Source organism: Trichosurus vulpecula, chromosome 8, assembly GCF_011100635.1.
Source record: "Trichosurus vulpecula isolate mTriVul1 chromosome 8, mTriVul1.pri, whole genome shotgun sequence".
Lineage (NCBI taxonomy): Eukaryota > Metazoa > Chordata > Mammalia > Diprotodontia > Phalangeridae > Trichosurus > Trichosurus vulpecula.
Window position 1 is genome coordinate 51,421,389 of NC_050580.1, and position 27,939 is coordinate 51,449,327.

A 27,939-nucleotide genomic window follows, 5' to 3' on the forward strand; every position below is an offset into this window, starting at 1 on the left:
GTGTTAAGCACTGGGGATACAAAGAAAAGCCCCTCTCTTCCCAAAAAGGAAAAAAAGTCCCACCCTCAGGGAGCTGACAACCTAATGAGAGAGACACCATGGAAACAACCACAAACAAACAAGACACATACAGGAAAAACTGGTGGTAAATCAACAGAGGATAGTATTTAAGACTTCAGCCTTGAGGCCACATGTGGCCCTCTAGGTCCTCAGTGTGTCCTTTTGACTGGATTCTGGAGGCCACAGGTTCCCCATCCCTGTCCTAGTCTGTGCCAATTCTACTGAAAAGAGTTCCTATCCGTGAAGTTCAGGAAGGGGGTTGATGTTCGGATGGAGGAGGGAAGGGGGAGGAAGGGGAGAGAGAATTGGGATGAGGTGTCCAGAGCTCAGCAAGAGCCACCAAGCCCCTAGCAAATAAAGTAGTACAATCTTGTCTCCTGTGTGTGTTTTGTTTCTTCAGCTAGATTGTGCCCTTGGGAGGCAAGGATCCCATAATATTTCTTGCCTATCCCCCATGGTCCCAATCACAATGCTAGGCACATAAAGTACGCACTATGGGATTAGCAGCAGAAATTCTGCCTTGGATCAGCTCCATGGTTCTGTCAGTCACTCAGGATGGAAGGGCAAGACCAAGGGGAAAAGCAGTGGATTTGGGAAGCCAGAGACCTACATGCCAATCCAAGCTGTGGAAGCATATTTGAATGCCTCCTTTTAAAAAGTTTCTCTACAAGTACTAAGAACATTTTTCACTAAAAACCCCTTTCTAAAATTCTTGGGAAATACCTTGGTAAAGTGGATTGTCATGGGAAAAAAAAAGCATTTCATCAGGGCTACCCCCCAGGAGGTGCCTTCTTCCACCCAACAGGAGGTATTCACACTGCCCTCATTCTACTTAGACTTGTTCAGTTCAGTTGTTTTCAATCCTGTCCGACACTTTTGAGATCCCACTTCGGGTTTTCTTGGCAAAGATCCTGGAGTGGTTTGCCATTTCCTTCTCTAGTTCATTTTACAGATGAAGAAACTGAGGCAAACAGGGTGAAGTGACTTGCTCAGAGTCTCATAGCTAGTGTCAGAAGCACATTTGAACTCAGGTCCTCCTGATTCCAGGCCCCCGATCTATCTACTTCGCCACCTAGCCACCCTAACTTAGACTTACAATATAGATTTGTGGAAGGGATCCCATGGGTTCCTCAAGAATGAGAGTGGTGGGGTGCATGATTTAGGAATAAGGGCTGATACTATAAGCAATTTGGGAGAGCAAGGAATAGTTTACCTATCATATTTATGGAAAAGCAAAGAATTCATGACACAACAAGAGATAGCATTACAAAATGCAAAATGGATAATTTTGATTATGTTAAATTGAAATGTTTTTGTATAAAAAAAGCCAATGCAACAAAGATTAGGAGGGAAGCAAAAATTGGGAGAAAATCTTTACAACCAGTGTCTCTGATAAAGGCTTCATTTCTAAAATATACAGGGAACTGAGCCAAATATATAGGAATACAAGTCATTCCCCAATTGAGAAATGGTCAAAGGATATAAACAGGCAGTTTTCAGAGGAAGAAATTCAAGATATCTGTAGGCATATGAAAAAATGCTCAAAATCACTACTGATTAGAGAAATGCAAATCAAAACAACTCTTAGATACCACATCTCTCCTGTGAGATTGGCTAAAATGACAAAACAGGAAAATGATAAATGCTGGAGAGGATGTGGGAAAATTGGAACATTGTTACATTGCTGGTGGAGTTGTGAACTGATCCAACCATTTTGGAGAGCAATTTGGAACTACGCCCAAAGGGCTATAAAAATGTTCATACCCTTTGACCCAGCAATACCACTTCTAGGGTTGTATCCCAAAGAGATCACACAAGTGGGAAAAGGACCCATATGTACAAAAATATTTATAGCAGCTCTTTTTGTAGTAGCTAAGAATTGGAAATCAAAGGGATGCCCATCAATTGGGGAATGGCTGAACAAGCTGTGGTATATGAAGGTAATGGAATACTACTGTGTTATAAGAAATGGGGATGATACAGACTTCATAATAACCTGGAAAAATCTACACCACATAATGCTGAGTGAGGGGAGCAGAGCCAGGAGAACATTATACATGACCACAGATACATGGATTCTGTGACGACTAATCTGATAGACTTTGCTCTTCTCAGCAACACAATGTGCAAAGACAACTCCAAAGGACTCATGATGGGGAATGCTACCTACATCCAGAGAAAGAACTATGGAGTCTGAATGCAGATTGAGGCACACTTTATGCTCGCCTTTTTTTCCCCTTTTTTTTCTCTTTTGTTTTTGGGGTTTTTTTGGTTCTGTTTCCTCTTTCTCATGATTCATTCTATCGGTCATAATTCTTCTCCACAACTTGACTAGTGTGTAAATAAGTTCAATGTGCCATGCCGTCTTGGGGGGGGGGCGGGGGCGGAAGGGAAGAAAATCTGGAACTCAAAATTATGTAGAACCGAGTGTTGCAAACTAAAAATAAATAAATAAAAATAAAAAAATAAAAAAAGAATGAGAGCGGTCCAGGAGAAGTGTACTAGAATTAATCTGAATGTCAGCTCAACTATATTGTTACATATATTGATTTTCTTTCTTCAATACCTATAAATGTTACCTGAAAGGTGCAAAGAGTCATGCCTCTCTGGGAGGGCAAAAGGGACTGTGCCAATTTGGATAACTGTCTTTGAATTCACATTAATGTCAAGCCAAATAAAGTTGTTTCTGGCAGGTTTGAACCTAAAAACACGGTGTCAGAGGCAGATCTTGAACCTGGGCCTTCATGGTACTAAAGCTGGTTCTCTATAATGCTACCCTGCTGCTTCTCAGTAATGGGAAGGAAAACAATGGACATGAGGCTGGAAAGGCCCATTGGGAAGAGCTTTAAATGCTAAACTGAGGTGTTTTAAAGTTCCTTTTTCTGCAATAGGATATATCCCATGAAAAGTCCAGGGCCCTTGCAGCTGACTCTTCTCTCCTGTCTTACGTAACTACGGAAGGATCATATATCAGTCATCGTGCACACAAGGCTGAGTTCAGTAACTGCTCACCCAGCAAATTCAGGGCCTGGCTAGTAGTAGGGTCTAAGGAAGTATGGGGTGACAGCCTGAAGCTTAGAGCGTTGCAAGACATCAAGTCCTCACTCATGTACCCTTCTCCTGTACTGATTTACAGCTTGTTGGTTATCAGCTAGCCAGCCCTAAATATTCAGCACCAGCTGGCCTAAAAGATGTCATGCTGGGCATGGAGCTTCATGAGACTTGGGGCAAAAGAGCAGAACAGATGATAAGGGCCCCCTGTGGAGACAGGGTTGGGGTGCCTATGTAGTAGATGAGGCTGGAATCCAAGGGCAGTCAGAATACAGGCACATGGAGGAGTGGGGAGTAGGCCATAGACAGAGGAGGGGGGTCTGGAAGGGGGATAGATTGTCATCAGCTGAGGGCTATAGAGTGGGAGGGTATAGAGGCTCAGAATTCTACAAGTGTTAGGCTAGGCCAATACAAGTGATTGAGGTCTCCAGGCTGTTTGTGTAAAAGGGAAGGGGGGTATGTGTCACATTTTCCTACCCTTAAAGCAGCAGTTCACAAGCTTTTTTGTCCTGTGGCCCCCTTTGCTAGTCTGGTGAAGCCTGTGGACCCCTTCTCAGAATTATGTTTTTAAATGCACAGAATAAAATACACACAATCCAGTTATCAAAAGTTTTGTTTGTCTATTTTGAATGCAAAAGTTCACAAATCCATAAAAAAGGGAAAAGGACCCATCTACAAAAATATTTATAGCAGCTTTTTTTGTGGTGGCAAACAATTGGAAATTGAGGGGAAGCCCAATGATTAGGGAATGGCTGAACAAGTTGTGGTATATGAAGGTAATGGAAATACTATTGTTCCATAAGAAATGGTGAGCAGGCAGACTTCAGAAAAACCCAAATTTGCATGAACCAATGCTGAGTGAGGGGAACAGAACCAGAACATTGTACACAGTAACAGCCACATTGTGCGATGACTGACTTTGATAGACTTGGCACTTCTCAGCAATGCAAGGACCTAAGACAACTCCAAAAGACTCATGATGGGAAATGCCATCCACATCCAAAGAAAGAACTATGGAGTCTGAATGCAGAGCGAAGCAGACTATTTTCTCTTTTTTTGATTTTTTCTTTCTCATAGTTTCTCCCTTTTGTTCTGATTTTTCTTTCACAACATGACTAATGTGGAAATGTTTAATATGATCATACATGTATAGCCTACATCAGATTGCATGGCATCTTGGGGAGGGGGGTGTTGAGAGAGGGAGGGAAAATTTAGAACTCAAAATCGTATAAAAGTGAATGTTGAAAACTACATAAATTTAAAAGTTCCCAGATCCCACGTTAACAATTCCTGCTTAGAGAATCCCCCTGCATTGAAGGAAGAAACATATACTTGACATCTTGAAGCCCCTAGTCCAGGGGTGGGGAACCTGTGGCCTTAAGGTCACATGTGACCTTCTAGGTCCTTAAGTGAGCCAAATTTTACAGACTCTTTGTGACTCTATTTGGGGTTTTCTTGGCAAAGATACTGGTGGTTTGCCATTTCTTTCTCCAGATCATTTTACAGATGAGGAAACTGAGGCAAATAGGGTTATGCAACTTGCCAAGGGTCACACAGCTAGTAAGTGTCTACGGCCACATTTGCACTCAGATCTTCCTGACTCCAGGCCCAGCATTCTAACCACTTAGCCACCTAGTTGCCCTTTGTACCACCCAGCTGCCGTAGCTTTCCAAAGTCATACACATATTAAATGACTTAAGTAGAAGAAGACTTAAGTCCTTTGACTCCAGAGACAAAAGGGGAAGGGAGGAATAAACAAGTATTTATCCAGTGCCTACAATGTATCAGGCCCTGTACTAAGTTAAGCGCTTTGCCCATATTATCTCACTTGATAATGATGGAGTCACTGGAGGTCAGATGGATTGTTACTTGTCTGTGATGCAGAGGGGATGCCCGTTCCCAAGATGGTTCTCAGCTATCCCTTCAACCCTTCTGACTCAAAGTCTCTGTTCTACACTTACTAGCTGCCATTCACCACCTTAGCAGTTCTGATACTCTCCCTGCTCCTAAGGAAACTAAAATCAAATTGGTGAGCTAAAAAAAATAAATAAAAATTTAAAAAGCAGCACACACGCAGAAAAGACCACTTGGCAATACTGGGCACAGTCATTAAGTGCTATAAGAATTAAAAGGAGGGAGAGACTACCAGATGGCTTATTTCCCAACATTCTCTTCCTCCCCCACCCTTCAGTTTGTAAATGAAGACGTTGAGCCCCATAGCTCTGTAGATGGCCATGGTTATGGGGTGATGAGTAAGATCTGGAATTCAAGCCCTTTAACGCTAGATAAGAAGCATGTTTTCACTAAACCAGGCTGAGGGTGAGAGTTGACTATATTCTGTCCATTTCCTTCTCCAACTTATTTCACACATGAGGAAACTAAAGCCAACAGGGTAAAGTGACTTGCCCAGGGTCACACAACTAGTTAAATTTTTGAGGCTGGATTTGAACTCAGAAAGAGGAGTCTTCTGGACTCAAACCCAGTGCTTTATCCACTTTGCCCCCTATCGGCTGGGTAGGGGATTTGGAGAGAGCCAATTCGGCAGTCCAACCCACATCTAACTTGACCTAGAGGTGGGCATAGGTTGGGGATGGGATAAAGGAAAGAAGGCTTCAGGGAGGATGTGGACTTGGAATTGATCCCTACAAGCTGCAGAGGGTTATTTGATTGAGAAGCCAGAGTGGAGCCTGTGAGGACATTCCAGAGAATTAAGTAGCAGGGAACAGTGAAAGATTTGGGGGATGAGGTAGAATAGCGTGACTTAAAATAGAAGCTTGGTCTAAGGGAATAGTGGGAGATCACCAGATAAATCATAACCTCCTTGACAGCAGGTATAAAAGCTTTTTTTCATCTGCGTATCCCCTGTACCTAACACAATGCCTAGCACATAGTAGGCATTTAATAAATGCTTATCAAATAGAATTTTTTTTTATGTTTAGCACAGGGCTGGGCACATCATATGTACTGGGTATATTACTGATGGAATGAGATAGTTCAGTCTCTTTTCATAACAGCAAGACAACCCAAGGGAGAAACAGGAGGCGGTGTAGGCCAGACGAGGTACCACCACCTCAAGGGCCACCTCCCCTGAGACCTTGATGAAGACAGCCCAGGACCCTGGACCCAAGAGCCTTGGGAATAGCTTTGCCCCCAGATCATCAGTCTTGCTTCCAGTCTCTTAAGTCATCACCTGGAGAAGTTAACTAGTGTGGAGAAGGGGTCAGTTAATTCCATCTGCTGCTACCTACAATCAAGAAAATAAGTCAACAGGCGAATGATGATGATGATAGCTAATGTTTATATAGCGTTTACTATGTTCGAGGATCTATGCCAAGCATTGGGGATACAAAGAAAGGCACAAAAATAGACCCTGCTCTCTAGGACCTCACAGTCTGGGGGCAAGGGGCAGGGTGGAGAGGAAGACGACAACACTCAAACAATTATGTAAGAACGAGATATAGATGGGACAAATTGGAGATTATCAATAAAGGGAAGGCACTAGAATTAACAGGGGTTGGGAATGGCCACAGGGTCACAAGCCAGTCTAGCTGAAGCAGCAGCAAGGCACCCTATGGAGGAGACGCTACAGAGATGCCACCATCTGGACCACCCTCTCTCCCAGGGGAGACAACTCATGATTCTGAACCCAAGAACCTTGGGAACAGACCCCTGGGCTCCCACCCATCATTAAGGAGAGAAATCACTTTGGGGAAGGGGTCCGCTTTCCCAACCACCACCACCAACTGCTGAGCAACTGCCAGGTGCTGACCCTGGTAAGTGAGCATCTGAGCCCGAGGAGTGGAGGCAGCTCTGCTTCAGCCATCCGCCTGGAAAACAAGCCCAGTGGAGATGTGGCCTGGTTTCTCTTCCCGCTATGGCCATCGCTGTCAAAGACCTATCAATGAGAGTTCCTGCCAACAGAGACTCTAGCCCCTTCCAGCCAACATTAGAAATGTACATGATTGGATCGGTGGAAATGACATAAAAGATAAGGCCATGTCATCTGCCAAGCTGCTGCAGCCTAAAGGCCCCTGGGCCTTTCCGTCTGGCTTCAGGATGAAGCCTCCTATCTCCCATTAAAAGAATATTAATAATAGCCAGCATATACATGGCAATTTAGGGTTTGGAAAATGCTCTACAATTATGATTTCATTTGATCTTCAAGACAGCTCTGGGACGTATTAGCATTAGCCTCATTTTACAGCTGAGGAGCTGGAGGCAGATAAGTGACTCACCCAGGGTTACACAGCTAACAATTATCTGAGACAGGATTTGAACCTAGGTCTTCCTGATCCAAGGCCCATCAAGCTTCCTTAGGAGAGGGACTCTATTATTTTTCTTTTTTAATTTTTTAAAACTACATTTTTATTTCATTGAATATTTCCCAATTACATGTAAAATATTTTTAGCATTCATTTTTTAAAATTGTGAGGTCCAAATTCTCTCCCTCCTTCCCCTCCCCCACCCTTTGAGAAGGCAAGCAATATTCTATCACTTTTCTATTTACACCCCGAAAGCTTGGCACAGTGCTTTGAACATAGTAAGCATTTCATAAATACTCCCCCCCCCCCCCCCCCCCCCCCCCCCCCCCCCCCCGCCTCCCACTTCAGCTAAACAGTGCAGTAGATAGAGCCTCTGGCCTTAGGGTCAGGAAGACCAGGGTTCAAATCCAGCCTCAGACACTTACTAGTTGTGTGACCTAGGGCACGGCACTTCACCTGCCTGCCTCAGTTTCCCCCATTTGTAAAATAGGGAGAATACAGTAATAGCAATCATGACCACAGGGATACTATTTGCAAAGTACTCTATAAATGCTAGCTAGGATCGGATTCTTCATTTTACATGACAGCGCTCTTCAGTAAACAGAAATCCCAGGGTTGGGGCATAGGTCCCTGAAGCTGCCCCTCCACTGGGATGGTCACATCCTTCTCCTCCCTCCCTCCTCCTCTTTACCTTCTCTCCCTCCTCCTCCTTACCTCCTCCCTCCCTCCTCACCCTCTTCTCCCCCTCCTTACCTTCTCTTCCCCCATACCTTCTTCTGCTTTCTCCCTCCTCTTCCATCCTCTCCTCCCCCCGCTTCCTCCTCCTCCTCTTCCCTGCTACTTTCCTCCTCCTCCCCTCCCCTCCCTCCCCCTTCCCCCCTCCCTCTCACCTCTGAAGGAGGCTGCGGGGCTGAGCCTCGGCCCGGACTACATTTCCCAGGGGCCCACGCTCACGCTGATGAGGTAACACTCCGCTCTCGAGAAATCCAGACGTGCCGGGAGCCGGGGGTCAGGATGGCCGACCAGCGAGGTGACCCAAGGTCGTGGGGAGGAAGGGGGAAGTGGGGGGGGGGGCGGCACACGGCGGGGGAGGTGGGGCAGGACTGGAGCCGGTCTCCCGGGGCAACGGGGGGGGGCGGGGTCGATCCGGGGCTCCGGGGTGTTTGGGGTTCGCCGCTGGGAGGCGCGGTAGAGAGACTCCAGCCGCCCTCGGTACACATATGGGGAAACTGAGGCGCGTGGGGGGCGGGGCGTCAGCGAAGCTGGGGCTTGCACCCAGGCCCCCTGACCCCGCAGAAGTCAAAGCAGAGGGCTTGGGGGCTGCTTGGGGCTCTGGCCACGAGGCTCGTCCTGAGCTCCCCGCAGCCCTGCCAGGCGGGGGCCGCTCTTACTCCCCTTGGACATATGGGGAAACGGAGGCAGGCAGAGGAGGCGCTGGCCCTGCCCGGGAAGGGGCAGCCGCGGAGGTCATCGCAAAGTCAGAGCCTGCCTCGGTGCAGACCGTGAGGTTTGGGGCGTTAGCAGGACCTAGCCCCTTCCCGGCTGTCTGCCTCAGCTTCCCCGTCTGTAAAATGGGGGTCACACCAGCACCTACCCCCGCAATGGGGTTGTGAGGCTCAAATGAGAGATTTGTAAAACGCTCGCAAACCTTCAAGTGCCGTATTGTTTATTAATTAATTAAGCGCCTACTATGTGCTAAGTGCGGGGATGCATCTTTGTTGTTGTTCAGTCGTGTTCGGTTCTCCAGTGACCTCATTTGAGGTTCTCTTCTCAAAGATACTGGAGCGGTTGCCATTTCCTTCTCTGCCCCCACTATGTGCCAGACACTGAGCTGGGCACTTTGGATACAAAAGGAGGCAAAAATTGGTGCCAGCCCTAAGGGAGCTCACCATCTGATCCAGGAGAATTATTATGACTTTTGTTTCTTTTGATTTTCTGCTCAGCCCTAGGGTTGGTTCTTATGGAGAAGCTTGGGCTTTTCCCTGCCCCTAAGTGGACTCAAGCCCCATCATCCCCAACTGCACTCCAGAGCCCGCCTCCTTCAGTCAAACCCTCTCGGGCTATGGAAATGTGGATCAGGTTGAGGAGCCCTTAGTAGCCTGTCACCTTTCCTTGGTATGGCTCCCCCTCCAAGTCTGCCCCATGCCACACTGCCGTGACTCAGATATTGGAAGCCCACCAGCCACCTGCAGGCTGGAGCAGATTCTGCCAAGCCAAGAAGGCTGTACTGAGGGTGGCTCTGTAACAGAAGCTTCCACTCTGATTCCAAAGATGAACCTAGCTCTGTAGAGAGGCCCATGGCCAGGGGGCTGGCACCCAGGGAGAAACCTCTTTGGGGGTGGATCCTCTGTGGCCAACTTGACCTCCAAGAGAATACAGCCAAGAACCACAATGGAGGGGCTTCAGGCTTCTTCAATGGAGGGATGAGATCCCAGAGGCATTTGGGTATCTGAGGGGGAACTCGATGAGGAGGGAATGCTTTCCACCAGGGCAAGTCTGCAACTTTGCAACTTGTCATTTTAGAGCTGAAATATTAAGCGAATTCCCTCAGGTCCTACTGCCAGTATATGTTAAAGGTTGGACTCAACCCTAGGCTCCTTCTACTGTTCAGTGTGGCTAAAATGACGAGGAGGAAAATGAGGGTTATGGGAGTTCAGTTTACAAGCACCTATGTGACCCTTTTTGAAATTACTAAGTGCACACAATTCAGAGCACTCACAGGGACGCACACCTGCCACATATGTGGGACATTGGGGAGTCTGCTGAGTGTCCAGGGAGAGGAAATCTCCTTCTCTGAGGGGACCTTGTGTGCCAAGAACATCACTGTTCACTGGGGTTGGGCACCCCAGTGCCCAACCTGCAGGGCAGGATTTGAGTTTCTTATAAATCAAGAGTCCAGTTGACCTGGGCTCTGTGAAGTTTATTGAAAAAAATACTTTGATAACCATTTCAAAATAATTTGTTTCCTCTGTAACTGTATATATTTTATGCCATTAAAAACATTCAGGGATGGGGGGGCCTGTGTTCCACCAGATTGCCCAAGGGGTCCAAGACCCCAAAAGCATAAAAGCCCCTTCTCCTCAGTCTGCTAAGAGCTGGTGAAGGCAGCTCTACAGTTGCGCTGGGCCTGACCTGTGGATGGCCAGCATCTTCAGCCCCTCTTCCCATGAAGCCAAGTGTTCAGAAAACCCCGAAGGTTGGCCTTACCATCTGCTCCTCCCTGCAGTGTTCCTGCTGTCCTGCCCTGTTCAGCACTATGCCTGGGGAAAGGTGGGTTTTTCCAGTGAAGTAGCCCAGTTGCTGGCAAGCAGTGACCCGCTGGTCCACATTCAAGAGGACAAGCCATATGCAGAGGTGAGGAAGGCCCTGTTCCTCACATATGAACCATGGCCAGACATCCAGAGACCGTCTCAGGGAACCCCAGCAGCTCCTCTTGGTTACCCACTCCCCTTTGGCAGGTGATAGAAAGAAGGAAGTCCAGCCCGCCCAGTGCTTACAGATGGAAAGACAGCACTGACACAAACAGATATGATTTTCTGCCAGCAGAAAGGAAGTGGGAGGTTTGAAAAAACATAAGCTGAGGACGATTATTCTTTATTCTCAAAACTCATAGCAGTCACTGATTCCCTCCTCAATTTTGAGGCTTAACTTGGACAGGGAAAACGGGAAGGGGGATGGACCACAGCCCAGGACAATCAAAAGGCCCATCAGGTTAATAATCCTGTAGATCTGTGCAGTGTTTAACATTTGACCCTATCAATCTACCCACCTGTGAGGTCAATAGAAAAGTCAAAACTGAATCCTAGAGAAGTGAAGTCATGTGCCCGAGGTAACACGTCCAATTAATTAGAGCCGAGTCCTCCAGACTCTTCAGCCCAGTGCTGTGGCTGCCTGCCTGATGATAGAATCAGGGCTCAAACTCCATTCTCGTGACACTATAACCTACAGATGCTTGGGAATTGATGGTGATCTTGGTTTGAGGTGGGTGTAGTCGTGGGGGTGTTATGATTGCAGTTAAGGTAAACTAAGGCACAAAGTTCTGAGCACAGTTTAGTGATAAGCCAGCAATTACCAATAAAAGGGCTCTCTCAATTCCTCAGTCAGTCTAAAGATCATGAGGTAGGGATTGCTAGCCTTCATATAGTTTTTGGAAGAACAGGAACCATAAAACATGGTTGGTTACAAAGTCTTTAGTATCATGATAAAACAGGAGTGCTAGCAACAACCTCTCTTTCCATCTTGTTGCTAGGGAAAGCTCACTGGTGGTGTCCACCTGCGTGGCTAGAGTCCCAGGGATAGCAGTCTAGACTTTCTTGAAGGACAGCCAGCATTGCTGCAGAGATAACAGACTTCCCGGCACCCACTGGCATCTTACAATGCTTATTAGTGAGATCATAGACCTCCCTTGATGGTACAAGGACAGTAAGATGTGTAGAGACAATGTTTCTTTGAATTAAGGTGATTTATAGGACAACTGAATTTTAAACTAACTCAGCAAAAACTGAACATCTGGACTTGTGAACTTCCAAATTCAACTCAGAGACAAAGAAATGTGGCTCAGGCAGTTACAGAATAGAATCGAATAGAAAACTGCCAGTGGGTTTTCTCAGGGGTCTGTATCTGATTGTGGTATTGACTTGATCCTCTAAACAGTAAGTCACCATTACCTTCCCTGTCTGATGATTCTCTCCTGTTCAGATGTGGATGGGAACCCACCCCCGGGGTGATGCTGTGATTCCTGACGTTGATATCTCGGAGAAGACCCTGGGGCAGTGGATCACCAACAACTTGACTTGCTTAGGGCAGAGTGTCAAAGAAACCTACCAAGATCTGCCTTTCCTCTTCAAAGTGCTGTCTGTCAATACAGCCCTTTCCATCCAGGCACATCCCAATAAGGTAAAAGATAAGCACCGGGGCTAGTGACAGTGGGGGAAAGAGGAAGATTTTCTTTTTCATGATGTCCACCCCGCCAGCAACCTGATCAGCCCCTGATGACCTCACCCTTCCTTGTCCAATCTAAAGCTCAATCCAGTTATACAACAGCTCCCAACCGGGGCCTGGCTTTGGCTAACAGGCCATGTCTGGGCATCCAACTTGGGCTGTGAACTGTGTAGCTGCTCTCTTCACCTAGCCTAGACCTGTTCTAAAGGACCTGAAAGATCATCTTTTTGCTGTAACATGTTAGAGCTGGAAGGGACTTGTGAGTTCCCCTTTACGGTGAAAGGGACCCTACCTTTATAGGTACATCTGAGGTCGAGAGGCATGAAATGATTGGTGGGGGAGCTGGAACCAGAACTTGGGCTTCCTGGCTCTCAGATCCCTGACAATAAGAGCCTGTGTCCCCACAGCATCCCCAGGTCTCCCAGTTGGCACCTGGCTATAGCCACGCACAGGTCAATATAGCATGTGGGAATCACAGAGGCCTAGATGGGGGGTTTGGAGCAAGGCCAGGCTTCCCTTGTGACTTCCTGGCAAGGCCTTTGGCTGGCCACGTGCCAAGTCAGACCTGCAGCTAAGACCTGATGTTTCCAGAAAGCCAGCCGCTGAAACTGAGGGGAAGGGAGACTGGGGCAAACCGTGCTGCCCCTCCTGTTCAGCCACAACTGCTTGCCTAAGTGTAGGTGGGTCCCATGAGATGAGCAGAGGTTCAGGGATGCTTCCAAGTGGCCAGAAGTCCTAATGTTTACTGCTCTTTTTGTCTCCCTGACTCTCATAGGAACTTGCAGCGAAGCTTCATACCCAGGCCCCTGAACACTACCCAGATAAAAACCATAAGCCAGAGATGGCCATAGCCCTTACCCCTTTCCAGGCCTTATGTGGCTTTCGACCTGTCCAGGAGATCGTGGACTTTCTTCATAGTAAGGCCACGGATAGTAGCATGGGCCTGGGGCTTTGGATGAAAGGGTGACCACTGGGAGTCTAGCATCCTATGGGCCTCTAAAATATTTGGAAGATAGAATGTTAATCAACATCAATCCTGGGATAGCTATAAGAATGATTTGAGCAGTGTAGAAAAGTGACTTTCAGCCAAGCTCTACATGGGGAGGGCTGGGGAGGCTGTGAGGCTTAGACTGAATAGTCCTAAGCATCAGGGATGTCTGAGAAATTAAGACCACAGGCTGGCCAATGATGTTTTCTCTTGCTGGCTGGGCCAGCAGTCCCAGGGCCATGAGGATTTGGGGGGCCCTATCCTTGCCACTTCCAGGGTGATTGGGAGGGGGCCTAGTTCTGGGTCAGACAGACCCCCAGGCTCATCTTCCTGCAGAGGTGCCAGAGCTCCGGTTGCTGATTGGCAATGAGGCAGCGGAACAGCTAGAGCACAGCATGGGCCAGGACCTCCAAGCTACCTCTTCTGCCCTTCGGGTCTGCTTCACCAAACTGATGAAGAGTGAAAAGAAGGACTTTGAGGAACAGCTCAACATCTTGGTGAAGCGCATCTCTCAGGAAGGTCGGGATGGCTTTGGTGCCATGGTGGGCTCAGCCTGCATCTTGGCTCAGTCAATTCCATGTCTCCACACTGTCCTGGTGGAGAACCTGGGATGCTCTAATGGGATCTTCATCTTTTTTTCCCAGTGGGGTACACTGAGTGAAACCAAATTGGGGTACGCACTGGCTCTGGTATTTCACTTTCAACAAGAGTTGCAGTTAAATTGAACATGATAGAACTTTCAAAGTAACATTTAATTGGAGTTCCTCTGCATGGACTAGGCAACTCCTAAAGTACTTACTAATTCAGGTAGGACTACTACTTTCCCCAATTCTCTGGATACACTTTCTCACCTCCTCTGCAGAGGAAGAGAAAGAAGAGTCTGGTGCTCCACAGGAACCCATCCAGCCTCAAGAGCCCCTTGGACCCAGCCATGCCCTTGGAGGATCCAAGCTATGCTGCTTCCCTTAGGGAGCTCAGGGTACTGAGCAAGAGACTAGCACAAGACAGGAGAGAATCAGTATTTGGCTGGTGTGGTGCTGTGGGCACCCAGAACTCATCTCCCATGGCAGCCAGGCTAGCGTCTTCGTCCACAGAACACGTCTATGCTCATCCTCTTCTCTTAGGCTGTCTTCTTTCCTCCTTAGGCCTAGGGAAATGCTACCCATACTTAACGGCTTCAGACCAAGGTCCTGTCCACCCTTGTCCCAGAACACCTTATCTTTCTGTCGTGTTTGACAGTTGATGCAACACAGCACCTCATTTGACCCTCACAACTCTGTGAGGTTGGGGTATTGCCAATATTTCCATTTGACAGATGAGGAAATCAGGGCTTGGGTTAAATGACTTGCTCAGGACCACCCAGGTAAAAGTGGCACTGCCAGATCCAGAACCCAGGCTCTTATTGATTCTAAGACAACAGAGTCCAGAAGCCCCACACTCTCCCCCTTTCTTGTGCTGTCTGATATACACTTTATAAGCTGCCTTATGTGGTTGCTGCACTGCTTCCAGAGACATCTGGATCAGGTCTGTGCCCCACCACCCAGGTCCTCCTGCCTTGTCTTTTATTGCCCGGGGTGGGGCGGTGAGGCTTGCAATGTGGAGGCTCAGTAGCCTCTGACCTGCTTTTGGCACCTCTTCCCATCTAGTGGCAAAAGGGAAAGATGTGACAGACAGTAATGGAGCGCTCCTCCTGAAGCTTCATGAACAGTATCCTGGCGACATCGGCTGCTTTGTCATCTACTTCCTGAACTTGGTGGTGCTAGAGCCAGGAGATGCCATCTTCCTGAAGGCCAATGAGCCCCATGCATACCTAAATGGAGGTGAGTGGGGGAAGGCAACAAGGGCCAGATGGAGGGGTCTACGGACCAGCTTCCTGGTCCACAGGGTTGGGGTCTCAGCAAAAGGGCCATATTTCTAAGTATGAACTAGTGAGGAGGGCCATAGAGAAATGTGCAGGTATCTCCATCCAACAACTGTGCCTTGCTTCTCAGGCCCTGCCTCAAGGCTTTGTGATTCCTTCTCACTACCACTTTGACTTAGATCCCCAAACCACTGGAGTCAACTCAAAAAGAAATGGATCCTTGTGGGCCACATATTGACTTAAAAACCACAAATTAACATTAGCTGTGGGGTATTTTATTTCATTTACCAATTATATTTCAATGTGGTTCTGGCCTATAGGCCCCAAGTTTGCTATTCTGTCCTAAAATAAAGCTGGGCAAACATGGGGCTGAAGCAGAGATAGAAAGCAAAGGACCTCTGTTAGTAAACTGAGTAATTCTTTATGGGACACAGGGGAAGGGGCTGCCTCCTTCAAGGGTCGGAGGCTTGGATGTCCTAGGGATAGCTAGTGGTTTGAGGATGGAGTGCTGGAGAGCATGGGCCAGCATGGCAGTCGGAATCTTTGTCTTCTTTCTCCTGTGGAGGGAATGCTAGGGGATAGGCAAAATCAGGTAGACTGACTAGTAATGTCCACCCTTTCTAGACTGTGTGGAGTGTATGGCATGCTCAGACAACACAGTGCGGGCTGGCCTGACACCCAAGTTCATTGATGTGACAACCCTGTGTGACATGCTCAACTACACGCCAGCCCCAAGCAGTTCAAAACTGTTTCTTCCCGTGGCTGCTGAATCTGACCCTTATGTCTCCATCTATGATCCACCTATACCTGAATTCACAGTTTTAAAGATCAAGGTGAGCTGTTGGGACATCACCCTACTCTATGCCTGGGCCCTCTGGCACCCCCAGGTCAGATACTGGGTATGAGACAAAGGGGACAGGGGGGCTGCTTTAGTGCACAAAGGTTATATGGGCCACCTTCTTAGAGACTGTCATTAGGCATGCACATTTCCTCCACAACCAGCCTGTCCCTCCATTTCTCCCTTCCTCGGGGTCTACAGTGGCAGGTCCCAGTCCCCTTTTGGTTCCATGGGCTTCTCTTCCCATAGATTCCTTCCACCACTCGTTTCTACATGATTAACAACATAGAGTCGGCCAGCATCCTCCTGGTGGTGAACGGAAAAGCAAAGGGTAACTCAGAGGCAGCCAAGTCTGAGCTCTCCTTGCAGCGCGGCACCGTAGTCTTCATTGCAGCCAACGAGCATCTCTCATTGGAACTCAGTTCCGAGGAGGGTTTGCTCATGTTCCGGGCCTGCTGTCTGACCTAGCCACCCGTCCTCTCCTCACCTGCCACAGCCTCGCCACACTTGGCTCTGTGATCTCTAGTCAGTCTCTTGTGTCTGTATTATGTCTTGGGGCAGCTGCAAGAAAGTAGGCCCGAGGGTCATGATCATGCCAGCAGTTCTTCCTTAACCCCCATCTAGTGGAGTTGGGGAAGTGACCTGTTCTACATGGGTAGGGCAACAATCTGACCAATAGTGGAAAAGAGATATACATGCTGTATCTCTGGAAGTATTTAAACACACAATTAAATGTAGACTGTCCATCAAAGATGTTGTACTGGGTGGGACATTGGATGTAAGCCCTCCCCATTCTTAAGGTACTAGATTTAAAACATGGCACAGGGCACCCCTGTTGGAAACACTGTGCCTGCTGGACCTGATGCTCCGAAACCTGAGCAAGGCCTTTCCTCCCCTCATTTGCCTCAGTTTCTTATTCTGTAGTGAGGTGAGTGGGTGGGCTGGTGGTTGAGCACCTTCCTCCAAAGTTTGCAGTGAGCCTCTTTTGGGCAGACTAGTGAGGAGGGGATGTATAGTTTCTAAAGAAGGATTTTTCTCCACCACTGGACACGATGCCACAACCCTCAGGGGATGGTTGGTTCAATACAGATTCTGCTGACATGCTAACACACTTGTCTTCCTCCAACACTCGCTAGAGCGCTCTATTTCCAGCAGGCTTCCAAGAAGCATCTGTTGAGTTGACACACTAGTTCACTTTGGTGTTCCTGGTTGTTTTACCTTGATTTTGGCCTTAAATGTCCACAGAAGGAACTTCTGTCAGTGCAAGTCAGCATCTCAGGAGCTGCCTAGAGCTGAGGCCAGCCAAGATCTGATGGAACTTGAATCTGGGTCTCCTGCAATGAGCTCCCCAGGAGGTCATCTGAACTTTCTTAGCAGAAATAGCAGGGCTAGGGAAGTGCATGTGCCTATGTTGATAAAAGCTCTGAGCCAGCTCACCCCTCAGGGTTCAGAGTGAGCCAGCACCTGCTGACGCTGGAGCTACAGCTGAGGGGTGTGCCATTACCCCAATTCCTAGTTCCTGCAGGGAGGAACTGAGATCTTGCTAGGATCCACAGATCCAGATCTTTCATCTCTCACCCTGGAGGGCTCATGATAGCAGCCCCCACAACAGTGACACATACAGGTTCTGTAGCATGAAGAAATTTATTGATATTATAAACTCTGCTCATGATAGAAAACTCTAAGCCATACACATCTCTGAATATACATACTATGTACTATGTACACCACATAAACCCACCTCCAGATTAAGCAGCCAAAACAAACCGGTCCATTTTCCCAAGTGTACTGATTGTCAGTTGCAGAGCACCAGAAGGTGAGGGACCCAAAGCAGCCCTGTCACTGGTGGTGCGGGGCCATGGGACTTTAACCAGCAGCTTGGTCTGAGGCTGGGGTTCCAGACAGATGATGTTTCATTGACAATACTGTTCAATATCCACCCTCTTACAAGTTCTACCTAGAGCCTTTACAGCTTCCTGTCAGAATGGAATCCCCACTGACCTGTGAGGCAGGATGAGCATTAGTGCCAGAAACTTCAGAGGCCCTTTTCATTTCAACGAGACAACCAAAGAAACAACTGGGGTGGAAAGCCAAGAGCTAAAGCAGGGGGTCAGAACAACCCCATAAGTCTAGGGAAGAACCCTGGTTCTGGGCCTAGAAACAGGCTTGGAGTCCAGGCTTTTCTACCTTTTCATCCCACTGGGGGAATGCCTGAACCTCACTCAAGTCCTTCTGTTGCCCCACCAGAAGATCCATAAAGGTGAGAAGGTAACCAAGCTTTTAATGAGCTCCCGGCCAGGCCTGTCCTACAGCCTTCCAATGCTTTTTTCTCCCCACTCACTTGTTCTCATTCCTTACCAAAAAAAAAAAAAAAAAAAAAAACCATACACACTCGAAACAAGCCGTAACACAACAACCTGGGAATACAGATGTGCACAGATCCTAAAAGTGGACAGACAGCTACAGTGAAACAACTGCCCCAAAGGGGTCTGAGGCTTAGACCAAAAGTACAAAAAAAAAATAGGACAAAGTTACTGTTAATGTTTAGGTTGTGTCTGAAATCCCTCTGGCCTTCTCTTGTCCAGTCCAGATCTAGCAGATCCTCATGGTCACATAGCCTTCCTGTGGACTGACAAGGCCAGTGGGACAATAGATTAGTGGAGTCAAGCGACTCCAAAGCACCTTCGAGGCTGCCCCAGCTCCCTTCACGTTCCTCTTCCCACAGAGACCATGAGACCAAGCACTGACTTGGTACAGGCAGTCCCCCAAACTCAGCTGGGGAGATGGGAAAATGTCAAGAAAATAGTCTGCAGCTCAGGAAGGGTCCGTGTGGAAGACAGGCAGCCAAGGGGAGCTGTGGCCTGGCCCATTCCCAATTCCACACCAGCTCCCTCCATGGCCCACATCCCCCCAATACAGGGAAAACACACTAACCACATGGAAATCTAAATATGCAGGGAGAAGCTGAGCCCGACTACAAAAAGTCCCCAAGTCTAAACAAAGAATGCGAAGGGCAAATCTCAAGGTTTTCTATCTAGATGTTATTCCTGGATCCTTCTGGCTGAGGAAATAAGACTCCTGAGTGAAAATGAAAACCCCAAAATGCCCATAGGAACCCCGACTCTACACCTGCCTTGAGGATTTGCTGAGGTCCACCAAGAGGTGAGAGGAATATGAAGGGCAGGAGAGCCATGAGGATGGTTGGCCCCTTTGGTTATGTGCTTCCCTGGTTTGTCTGACTCCCACTTTCTATTCCTTAGGCTAAACCCCACATTAGTCTGCCAACTTCAGTCCGACTCCAGAGTTGTTTAACAAAGATTACAAAAACTGCTGATCAATCCTCTCCTCACCAAAGCCGGAGGCCAGCCCCCTCCCATAGTATCTGAATGCCATCAACCCATGAAATAGGCCTGGGGAGCCAGATGAGAACAAGGCCAAAAACAAGAGACCAGAAACCCCAAATAAATAAATAAATAAATAGATACAGATTGGGAGGGAAAGAAGGGCTAGCTGTGCAGAGCAGCCCCAGCACCTGACTATGGGGTCTTGCCCAGTCAGCAATTAGGAATTGGAAGTTGGTCACTACTAGGGGCCACAGCCAACAGTCCCAAAGCACTGGGGTTCCCTCACCAGAGGTAAGCTTAGGGGAAGGGGAAAGCCCAGCCAGCAGCACCTAAGAGAAGGTACACATTTCACTTTGGAAGGGCAAGCCCACAGGGACTACCTAGGTCCTTGCCAAAGCCTGCAAAACTTCCTTCTGTCAGAATCCCAAGGGAGCCAAATCCTTCTTAAATGCTCCTCAGCCAAGGGCAGCTGCCTCTGACTCCTCTTCCCCACCTGGCCACAGAATCTCATCCTGAACACACAATACCTTCAAATGCTAAGTGGGTCAATTTCAAGAGCTGATGACTTTCTTCTCTAAAAGAAGACAAATTCTGTTACCCTTATTCTTAAGAATTGAAAAATCCTGCATTTCCCTCCCTGTACAGAAGTCTTCTCCCAATGTGACTGCTGCATCAGCAAGAAGCCGTAAGGAGCCCTCCTACATTCCCAAGCACTTCCCACCTAACTCTGCCCTCCAAAGCCTTTGGCCTGAGACATTGTGGCAGAGCTTCCTACAAGTCACTGACCTTCCTAGGTTGATGTTTGGCTCCTGATGAAATCTGGTGCTGATGGCTTTGTCCACCAGGGAAGTAGAGGACAATGCCCTCTACACCCCAGGGAAGCTAATGTCCCTACTGCAGCTTCCCCTCAGGCAGGCACTGCCTACTGGACGGTGCAGGAGAATGCTTCCCCGAGGCAGCAGCAGCAGCAGGTGCAAGATGAGGAAGCCATGGGCTTGGGAGGAATGAGGTCCAGATCTTCATCATCTGGCATTTCATCCAAGTGATAACCATCCTCTAACAGTTGCCGGTTCAGATCCTGATTTACCTGCTGAGGGAGGAGGTCGGGATGATTAGAAGCCAGGCTGGAAAGTACAAGCAGGTGTGCTGCGGAAGTGAGTATGTCCTATGCCCTCAGTGGCCAACTGCCATCACTTGGTGGCTCTCTAAATCCTGGAGGGCATCTCTGCCACACTGGCCACCCTAGAGACCCTGGAGCTCACTGCACCTTCCCCTCTGCGCTTACAATAGCCATTGGGCAGGGTGCTCCCTGGAGTAGAGTGAAAGGGAAATGACAAAACCCAGAGCCCTAACCTATAGACATTGACTCAATGGCAACTCATGCTAGGACATACCAGGTCACCATCGCTTACTCTGCTTCTCTACCCAGAGTCAATTTTATTCAATTTGATAAACATGATGCACCAGGTACTGCCCTAGAAACTGAAAATACAAAACCAGAAGGGTCACATGTATTCTGAGAAGCAGAGGCACAAAGCCTGTTCCTGTGATTTCCCTGGCATAGGGAATTCCCAGTGGACTAATGACCTGTCCAGAGTCACACAGCCCGCAGATGTTAGGCCCTGACCCCAAGTTTTCCTGGCTCCCAGATCAGCTTTCTATCCCCTACCCATGCTGCCTACTGAATACGGAGGGAGGGGCACACTTCCCTAACTGGCAGGAAGCTGGGGGTTTTGAGACAGGTGAGAATAAAGAGCTTTCCAGACATGAGACAGATTGTGCAAAGGTGGGGAGAAAGAGGTAATGCTACCTATGGGGAACAGGAAGACCCGTCTGACTAGAATGGAGACTTTGTTAGGGGAAGTAATGGGTACTCGGCCTGGAAATACAGGTTAGAGCCAAAGTGGGATAGGTTTTAAAAGTCCCAGGAGCTCCTGTAGTGTCCCACAGGCAACAGAAAGCCACAGAAACTTCTGAGCAGATGAGTGACATGGCTGGCCTCAAGCTTCAGAAATGCCATTTTACAGGAGGACAGAGGGCAGAGAGAGGCTGGAGGCAGGGAGACCAAGGAGAAAATGATTACGTGAGTTAAAGCAAGAGGGCCAGAGGGAGGCCCCTGGAGTCAGGAAGACCCACATTCGAGCCCTGCTTCTGAAACATCCCGATCCTGGGCCTCTCTCTCCACTGCCTCCCAGAGACTGCAGGCTGCAGAGAAGATGCCAACCTGCCTTCAGAGGGGGAGTCCTTCTACCAATGAAATCATACCAACCAAACCCAGTCCGAGTAAGAGTAAATGAAGGCCCAAACGAGGGCCGGGAGGGAGGGGTGGACTGGAGAGAAAAGAATGAAGGACAGAGGTGTCTAAAGAGACAAGACTTGGCAACTAACTGGATCTGGTGGGAAGTCAATGACTGGGGGGATAGAAACCTAGGTGGGGCTGCAGGATAGTATGAATATAATCATTCCATTAAAAACCAGCTAAGTGGCATAATACAGAGTACTGGACTTGCAGCCAGAAAGGCCTGAGTTCAAATCCAGCTTCAGACATTTCCTGGCTGCATGAACCTCAATCAATCTCAGGTTCTTTGTCTATAAAATGGGTAACAAGCCCCTCCTTGCTGGCGCTGCTGGGAGAACCAAATGAGATACTCCTAGAATGTTCCAGTAAGTTGCCTCCTGATCATTAAAGGAGCAACATTCTCTACTGCAAAACGAGGTCACCTTATAATCCCAGAATGGGTGTCACAAGTGGAGCAGCCAAAGGAGAAACTCTAATATTACTCGAATTCCTGATGGAAACCCTGCTGCTCTGAGGCAGGCAAGGAGCCAGGCCATGTCCCTCCCTGCCCTGGGAGTGGCAAAAGGAACCCAGCAGCCTCGCCCTGTACCAGGATGGCCAGAGCCCTTTCCAAGTGGGAGCCTCCCTAGGGCAGGGACCGTGTTCACCAAACACATAAGAGGCACTTATTAAAGATGCCTGCTGAGTACAATTACCCCATTTGTTCCTCCCAGCAACCCTGGGATATTAGGAAGGTATTATAGGGATTATTATCCCCACTTTACAGAGAGAAAACTAGGAGCTTGGGGGGAGGCTAAGTGACCCAAGGTCATAGGGCAAATTGATCGGCAGAGCTGGAATCTGAACTCCTGGGTCCAAATTCAGCGTTCTTCCAGCTCAGACTCACTGAGACCTCCCAACAAACCATGCAAGGGTGGGGTTCTTCCAGGTCTCCTCCTCATCCTTTAGCCCCTCAGTGAGAGGCAGGTGCCTATTAACTAGCACTGTTCACTGTGGCAGAATCCCAAGTGCCCCAGGGTTTCCCCAGAAGCCATGGGCAGTACTGGACATTGACAGAAAAGCACATTATAGAACACTTTGGCATCCGGACCCCTCCCTGAAAACGTGTTGGCAGCTGTCACAAGGCAGACAGCTCACCACACAATCTTCTAATATCATTTCGAAAGACATTTAGAAAGACCGTCCTTCTAGAAACCACATGCTAATAACCAACAACTGCTAGGGAGTGAGTCACAGTCCAAATGGACAGCCCTTTTGACATGCCCCTCCCTCAATGAAGCTCGTTGATGTTCAGAGGCCTGGGGGAGAGAGGATTCCATACATCCAGGGATTGTGGACTTGCCTCTGCAGAGGAGTATCCTGATGAGTATCTGGATTCCAGTTCTCCATCACTAGGAAAAGAGAAAGATAATGAAATACAAGGGTGAAATCTGAACCTCAGTGCTAACTATAGCCAGATGGAGAGGAAGGATAGAGATTCAGGGCACAGGCCAACTAATCACCAAATGGCTTATGTTTAGCACTGAAGGCCCTCCCAGAGCAGTTAAGAGGCACTCAGGAATGTGCTGTTCTTCCACATGGTGTTAACTCAAGCAGCTGTGCTATATTCTTGGACAAGCCCTATAGTTTAAATCGATAGAAGGATGGCTAACTCCACAGAATGGCATGACCCATTAGCTCAGAAGCCAAGCCATTCTTGGCAGTTCCTATTCCCAGAAAAGAACTGGGGGCATCTGGGTAAGTATTCACTGTCTCTGTCCCCAACTTCCTCCTGGCCTTAGAAAGAGGGAAAACTCACCTGTCTGAATCAAGAGACACCAGGTTCTCATCTGCACTTTGGGTGAGGGCAGCATAACCCTTGTTAAACTTCACTGACCTGAGGGGACATAGGGATAAAGGACAGAGAGAACAGCATGGAATGAAATAATGTCATCTTATATAAGAAGCCAAAGTCTGCAACTGTGGAAGTACATAATTAACACAATACTTTGATCTCCCTCCTAGATCAAATGTAAAATACATGGATGTACTGTGCATATAAAATGCATGGATATATAGTGTATGGATGTACTGTGGACTGTCCAAACGATGAAAGATTCCCCGCTGCCTCATCTATCTGGCTGTTGGATTTACTCTCATTTTAAGGGCGTAAACTCTCTCAATCAGAGAAACTTCAAGCTGAAGTTACCTCGAAGAGCATCTAGTCTCCCTAAAGCATGATTCCCAACAAGTGGTCCACCAGCCTCTGCTTAAAGACCTCTAGTAACACAGAACTTACTAACTCCTGGGGCAGTCCATCCAACTTTGGCACAGGTCTAACCGCTCAAATGTTAAATGTTAACCATTTGTTTAGCCAGTGAACAGAGTAGTGAAGCAGTATGTGATAATGCAAAGATCAACAAAGACTTGAGTTTCTGGCTCTGAGTCTCACAAGCTGCTTAAATTTTGCAGGACTTGGTTTCCTTCTTTGTAGGATGGTTTGGATTATAAACATTACAATAACCCTGACGTCAGTTTGAGTTATCATCTTTACTCTTTTTTACATCTAACTTCTTGAAAGAGAGGTCAACTCTCACTGACTTCATTTTTCCACTACCCACAACTCGCTCCTCAATCTCTTGCAAACCAACTGCCTTCCCCATTCACTCGCTATATCAGCTCTCTTGGGAACGTCGACAATGACCTCCCGAGGCCTGTTCTCCATCTTCATCCTTTCGACCCCTTTTCAGCATCTGACACTGTGGACCATCCTCGCTGGGTGTCCTCTGAGCCTCCTGTTCCACTTCTATTCCCTACGGCTGTCCCTTTGGTCCTCTCTTTCTAGGCCCTCTCCCCAATAATCTCTCCTAGTTTTAAGTATTCACTTCTGTGTCTATGACTTCCACTTCTAAATCTATAAACTCAATCCTCACCTCTCCTAGGCTCCACATCTGCATTTCTCACTGACACCCCACATTCATTTTTCGGTGTCAGAGACCTCATCTGTACACTAGGTGTTGGCCTAGGTGGTGTGTGCATCATTCCAAGGATTTAGGAATGTCTAAAGCTGGATGCATAGCCTCTCCTCCTGCCTTTCTCCCATTTTGGTTAACACTGATATTTTCCTGTCACCCATGCTCACAACTACAGTATCTCTGACTGTTCCTCTGCCCTCCTTCCCAAATCCATTCACTATCTCCTGTCCACTCTACCTTAGCAGGATTTCTTCAAGGGCTGACCTCATCATCTCTCACTAGGGAGTTCCAAGCAGCCTCTCCCATGCCATTCTCCCCCGCTCCCTGACCTGACCAGGACACCACTGCCACATGAACTTTTACTAATGCAGAGCTCTGATCACTCCAGGGCTCAAAAGCTTTTGGGGACTCCCACTGCCTGCAAAATAACACCTGTACCCTGAAGACTGGTTCCACTCTCCCCCCTGGCAGCCTCATCTCATTCTATGCCTCTCACATACTCTTATCCTTCAGCCCAAGCCTAGTCAAGTCTTTGGAACATTCTCTATATATGCCTCATAGACCTATGGGTCTACGTAGATAGTATCTCCTACACCTAGAATGGTCTTTTGTCCTCTTTCCATTCCTGCCAATTTACAACAACCATCTTTTCCATAAAGTCCTCTCTTATGCTCCCAGGAAGATGCCACTGAATCATGTATTTACATTTAGAAAGAAGCTGAGAAGTCAAAGGAGTCCAACCACTCTGATCCCCCACCCACAATAGAGATTAAAGGTCTATCCCTATGATTTATTATGACATCTTGTTCGTACTTCTAAGTCCTAATTACATTTATTTTGCAAGTATTACTGATATTGATTTAGTGAAGAACTTTACCTCCAGTAAATTTAATTTAATCCTCACCACAATACTGTGCAGTATTTTATTGTGCACATTTTATTTCCCTACTAGATAAGTTCTTTGACAGCAAGGATCAGTCTTCTTTACCTTTGCATCTGTGCTAGCACATAACTCAGGGCCTCTTTCTACAGAATGTCAAATGTTTATTAAGTACTTCTTACTGGAAACACTTTCTGCTCTGCCTAACAAATACCTCCACCACAAACAGAGAGAAGGGGAGGCCCCAGAATCCAATCACTTCCCCTGCCCTCTGTGCTGGCTTCTCTCTTACAGTAGTATCTTATATTTATATAACTTCTTGAGTCTAAAGCTTTTTTTTTTTTTTTACCTATATTACATCATCCCCCAAGGCAGAAAGGTGGGAATTACTTGAACCTAAGTAGCCTCAACTCCTAGCCCAGTACTCTGAGGCTCTACTGCCTGAGTCCTAATGACCATCCCTGAAAATACCCTGACACAGAAAAAGTGGAACAGAAGGAACCTTTTCCCTGAAGAGTTGGGATGATGTGAAGAGGCTCCCATCACGCCTTTCCTCCGCAGGACAGCCTTTGCCAGATCCCGGTGCTTCTCTGGAAAATTAAGGAGCCTAAGTCAATAGGCTCACTTTCATGAGGCCAAGGGAGTGATCCCTCAAAGACATGCTGAATATTACCTAATTTGGATATAGTGAGGCAATCTCTGAATGGAATAAGATAGAATCAAATTAATGTTTCTGATACAGTGCAACTCATGTACCAGGGAAGGAAAAAGTCTTAATATTATAGCAGTGAGGTCTCATAAACAGCCCCAGTTTCTCAGAAGGGCCAAGTACCATGGCCATGGTGCTGGGCCTTCCTCTCCCCAACAGCCAAAAAGTGAGTGTAATCAGTATTTGTGTATATTCAGGTACTAAGGTGAAAACGCCCCCATCTTCTTTCCCTTCCAGAGCACTCCTGATATTCGTTTCAGTCTCTTTCGGCTTCCTTTCTTTTCCTCTTCAAAGCTGCCCTTGTTTACAGAGAGGAAAAAATGTGATTTGGTGGCAAGGACCTGGCAGGTAGGGAGAGTTCTCCCATAATCTTGCCCTGGGGTAGGGGATGTAACTGAAGCAGGGCCAGGACCAAGGCTGAGGCTGCACTGGCCAGTTTCTCTCTTCCTGGCACAGTCCAACGAGGGCCGGATTTGGAAACCCAGGTTCTAGGATCCTGTCTCAGCTCTGCCTCTTACTGACATGGGAACTGTGACCTCTCCCAGGCTCGCTTCTCTCCTCTGTAAAGCAACAGCTCTCAGGTCCCTCGTATGGCTCTAAATCTGTGGTTCTAGGAACCGTTATCCACCGTGACTCCTGCACAGGAGCCGATGGAAATGAAGGCTAAAGGAATACTCACGCAGCTTGGCCTGGATGGAAGGCATCCGGGTCATGATGTATGGTCCCCTTTTCTCTACCGCCTCCGGAGCCCAGTCCACCCTCTTGTAGGCACTGGCCACCTGCGGGGGCAAGGCGGCTGGATCAAAGGCCGAAAGCAGCCTCCTGCTGGATGGGAGATTCCCACACCAGGCTTATCTGAAGCGCCCCAGAAGCAATGACAGCCCCCAGACTTCTCCAGGCATTTAACCCGGGGTGGGAAGGAGGACAGGTGGAGAGACTCAAGGGGAGGTGATGGGGGTGGGGGAGTGAGGAGGGGTAGTGAGAATGGAGTAGAGGTGATGAGGCCGGAGGGAGGATAAGGAGGCAACTGGAGGCATGGGAGGAGGGACGAAGAGAGGGGTGGGGAGGAGGGAGAGGGATGGGGTAGAGAGGGTGGGGAGGTAGGAGAACACCCGGGGAAGAGGGGGACGGAGCAAGGCCCAGGGGTTCGCACACCACAGAGCCCAAGCTCCAAGTTCGGGACACGCCGGCCGGCCCGCCCCCAGATGGCCTGGTCTCGCCCCCTCACTGGCCGGAGCCCTCGGCCAGGTCCCTTGGGCCCTCGGTTTCCCCTCAGCCCCTCCCCCTCCCCGCGCGTTCCCTCACCGGGCCGCCGGGGGTCCGGCCGGGCCGGGGTCGCGAGGCCTGGGTAGGGGTCCCGGCAGTTGGCGCGTCGCGGGTGTCTCGCGGCGGCCGCGAAGGCGGAGGGGGCGCGCGTGGCCCGTGGGTCGCCATGGCCTGGGCGGGCTCCCCACGGGGCGGCCGCTCGTCGGGCGCCGAGCGAGGCCCCCGCAGCCGCAGCGGAGCCGCCCTCTCACGTGACCGCGCCCGCTGGCGTCACGGCACCCCGCCCCTTTCCCTCTGGTGGGGCGGGGGCTCTCCTTTAGCAAGATGGCGGCTCGCCAGCGAGCTACCTGTGGTTGGCGGGCCCATCTTCTGTCTCGGAGATGAAAATCCTGTTGAAGGATATAAATCAATTCGGAAGTCAGCGTGGATCTCCTCGGATAAGGCCCTTAGCTGGTCTTAACGCGACCTCTCCCGTCCTCAGTTTCC

The 27,939-nt window shown here is 48.5% G+C and overlaps 2 protein-coding genes across 4 annotated transcripts; one reads left to right on the top strand and one right to left on the bottom strand.

Moving 5' to 3' along the window:
* Positions 1 to 8,267: 8,267 nt before the first annotated feature.
* MPI (mannose phosphate isomerase) lies at positions 8,268 to 18,377 on the top strand. Of its 2 annotated transcripts, none has more exons than XM_036734489.1 (8): positions 8,268 to 8,403; positions 10,600 to 10,727; positions 12,072 to 12,269; positions 13,090 to 13,231; positions 13,639 to 13,821; positions 14,949 to 15,122; positions 15,788 to 15,996; positions 16,251 to 18,377. In XM_036734489.1, exons 1-8 carry the CDS (start codon positions 8,388 to 8,390, stop codon positions 16,467 to 16,469), a joined length of 1,269 nt encoding a protein of 422 aa, XP_036590384.1. In that variant the 5' UTR covers positions 8,268 to 8,387; the 3' UTR covers positions 16,470 to 18,377. The 2 variants fall into 2 exon arrangements, with proteins under 2 accessions (XP_036590384.1, XP_036590385.1); XM_036734490.1 differs by having other exon boundaries at positions 8,340 to 8,403; positions 16,194 to 16,344.
* Positions 17,630 to 27,692, bottom strand: FAM219B (family with sequence similarity 219 member B). 2 transcript variants are annotated; one of them, XR_005008934.1, is made up of 7 exons: positions 27,493 to 27,649; positions 26,867 to 26,966; positions 25,981 to 26,068; positions 23,443 to 23,520; positions 22,987 to 23,035; positions 20,132 to 20,435; positions 17,630 to 18,630 (listed from the first exon to the last, which is right to left on the bottom strand). XR_005008934.1 is itself a non-coding variant. In XM_036734495.1 (6 exons), exons 1-6 carry the CDS (start codon positions 27,619 to 27,621, stop codon positions 20,268 to 20,270), a joined length of 612 nt encoding a protein of 203 aa, XP_036590390.1. In that variant the 5' UTR covers positions 27,622 to 27,692; the 3' UTR covers positions 17,630 to 20,267. The 2 variants fall into 2 exon arrangements, 1 of the variants encoding a protein (XP_036590390.1); XM_036734495.1 differs by having other exon boundaries at positions 17,630 to 20,435; positions 27,493 to 27,692.
* Between the last annotated feature and the right edge of the window lie 247 nt (positions 27,693 to 27,939).

What these genes read in the sequence shown, in the direction of transcription:
- FAM219B (XM_036734495.1), bottom strand. Translation starts at nt 27,621, where the DNA reads ATGGCGACCCACGGGCCACGCGCGCCCCCTCCGCCTTCGCGGCCGCCG. An exon ending in GCCGGACCCCCGGCGGCCCG is followed by an intron (nt 26,967 to 27,492) that starts GTGAGGGAACGC and finishes TTGCCCCCGCAG; the next exon opens with GTGGCCAGTGCCTACAAGAG. An exon ending in TTCCATCCAGGCCAAGCTGC is followed by an intron (nt 26,069 to 26,866) that starts GTGAGTATTCCT and finishes TTAATTTTCCAG; the next exon opens with AGAAGCACCGGGATCTGGCA.
- MPI (XM_036734489.1), top strand. An exon ending in GAAGCGCATCTCTCAGGAAG is followed by an intron (nt 13,822 to 14,948) that starts GTCGGGATGGCT and finishes CTTCCCATCTAG; the next exon opens with TGGCAAAAGGGAAAGATGTG. An exon ending in CCATGCATACCTAAATGGAG is followed by an intron (nt 15,123 to 15,787) that starts GTGAGTGGGGGA and finishes CACCCTTTCTAG; the next exon opens with ACTGTGTGGAGTGTATGGCA.